The sequence below is a fragment of the Silene latifolia genome, chromosome Y, assembly GCF_048544455.1.
Source record: "Silene latifolia isolate original U9 population chromosome Y, ASM4854445v1, whole genome shotgun sequence".
Lineage (NCBI taxonomy): Eukaryota > Viridiplantae > Streptophyta > Magnoliopsida > Caryophyllales > Caryophyllaceae > Silene > Silene latifolia.
This window is the reverse complement of record NC_133538.1, coordinates 458,892,493-458,894,899: the sequence shown is the minus strand read 5'-3', so window position 1 is coordinate 458,894,899 and position 2,407 is coordinate 458,892,493. Positions and strand designations below refer to the sequence as shown.

The 2,407-nt window shown below is 37.6% G+C and overlaps 1 protein-coding gene across 1 annotated transcript; it reads left to right on the top strand.

Annotated features, from left to right (window-relative positions):
- The first annotated feature begins 1,373 nt into the window (after positions 1–1,373).
- On the top strand, positions 1,374–2,069 carry LOC141632872 (secreted RxLR effector protein 161-like). The gene has a single exon (XM_074445376.1). The coding sequence runs from the start codon at positions 1,374–1,376 to the stop codon at positions 2,067–2,069; it is 696 nt and encodes a 231-aa protein (XP_074301477.1).
- The last annotated feature ends 338 nt before the right edge of the window (positions 2,070–2,407 follow it).

The window sequence follows — 2,407 nt, the reverse complement described above, 5'->3', positions numbered from 1 at the left end:
CTAGGACAGTCAGTGGTTATTTCATTGGCTATCCTGAAAAGTCAAAGGGGTATAGATTTTATTATCCTAATCACAGTACGAGAATAGTAGAGACTGAAAATGCTAGATTATTTGAGAATGGTCAAACTAGTGGGAGCACTAAACCACGAAAAGTGGACATTAAAGAAATTCGGGTTGAAGTTCCTTCTCCTGAAGTTGCACATGAAATTGTTGTGTTAATTGTGTCGTCACAGTCAAATGACATAATGGAACAACAACGAAATGAGGTGCAAGACCCACAAAATGACAACAACAATGATGATCAAGTCACAATTCAAGGGGAGAATAATATGTCACGTGAACAGTCAAGTCAATCTGTAAGGCAAAGAAGATTAGCCAACATTCCACAGTAACAATTAAGGCGATCTATAAGAGAAAGAAGATCCGCCATACCAGATGACTACGAGACATATAACATTGAGGTTGAATGTGACTTGAGCATTAGTGAGGATCCAGTCTCATTCCGTAAGGCCATGGAAAGTGATAATTCTGAAAAGTGGTTAATTGCCATGAAAGAGGAGATGAAATCTATGGATGACAACAAAGTATGGGACTTAGTAGTGTTACCAGAGGGTTCTAAGGCCGTTGGGTCGAAATTGGTCTATAAGACCAAAAGGGACTCTAAAGTTAACATTGAAAGGTATAAGGCTTGACTTGTTGCCAAAGGTTTCACTCAGAAAGACGGTATTGACTATAAAGAAACTTTCTCTCCGGTGTCAAAGAAAGATTCTTTAAGAATTATCTTGGCTTTGGTAGCTTATTATGATCTGGAGCTTCACCAAATGGATGTAAAGACCGCCTTTTTGAATGGTGAGCTTGAGGAAGAAGTATATAAGGACCAACCTGAGGGATTTGTATCCCCGGGTAATGAAGATAAGGTGTGTAGGTTGAGAAAGTCAATATATGGGTTAAAACAAGCTTCTAGATAATGGTATTTAAAGTTTAATGATACTATCACGTCATATGGGTTTGTAGAGATTACCGTCGATCGGTGTATCTACATTAAGATCAGTGGGAGCAGATTTGTTATTTTAGTCTTATATGTTGACGATATTTTGCTTGCTGCGAATGATTTAGGCATGTTTCATGATGTAAATAAGTATCTATCTAAGAACTTTTAAATGAAAGATATAGGTGAGGCATCCTATGTGATCGGAATTGAAATTTACCGCGATAGATCACAAGGATTGTTAGGGCTGTCTCAAAAAGCTTACATTGACAAAGTCTTAGAGAGATATAGAATGAATGAATGCTCTGCAGGGATAGTTCCTATACAGAAAGGGGACAAATTTAGTAAAATGTAATGTCCCCGTAATGAGCTGGAACGAAAAGAAATGGAGAGAATTCCCTATGCATCTGTGGTTGGTAGTTTGAACTATGTTCAAACATGTACTCGACTCGATATCAGCTTTGCTGTTGGAATGCTAGGTCGGTATCAAAGTAATCCCGGGATGGACCATTGGAAAGCTGCAAAGAAGGTCCTTAGGTACTTACAAGGCACTAAGGAGCTCATGCTTACGTATAGAAGATCCAATCATCTTGAGGTGATTGGTTATTCAGATTCAGATTATGCCGGATGTGTTGATAGTAGAAAATCGACTTTTGGCTACTTGTTCCTTTTAGCTGAAGGGGCAGTATCATGGAAAAGTGGGAATCAGTCTGTCATTGCTACTTCTACTATGGAAGCCGAATTTGTGGCATGCTTTGAGGCCACTATTCATGCATTGTGGTTGCGAAACTTTATCTCGGGACTTGGGATTATCGATAGTATAGCCAAGCCGTTGAGAATTTATTGTGATAATTCTGCAGCCGTCTTCTTCTCTAAAAACGATAAATACTCCAAGGGTGCTAAACACATGGAATTAAATTTCTTATCGGTCAAGGAGGAGGTACAGAAGCAAAGAGTGTCATTTGAGCATATAAGAAGAGATAAGATGGTAGCATATCCATTAACAAAGGGATTACCACCCAAGGCGTTCATTGGCTATGTAGAGCGCATGAGTGTTGTATCAAAGACCTTGTTATTATGAAGTTAACATGCTTGTAATGAATGTGACATTTAGAACTCAATTATAGCATTGTTTCTGTTATAAAACACATGATAATCATTATAGTATATGTATACATTACAGTTATTAGATTACATGTGACTAAATGTGAGAATTAATGTTCTTCTCAAATTAAAGTTTGACCTAGATTTGGAATTGATTTGTGATACATGGAAGGAATCATGTCGATTTATAAATGATGTGTGACCGCTATGATCCAATTAGTTCTAATTCGACTAAGGATATAAAAGTTAGTGAGCTTAACATAAAAGTGCACATTATGGTTATTGAACCATCAAGTCAACACAAAGGCCAAGTGG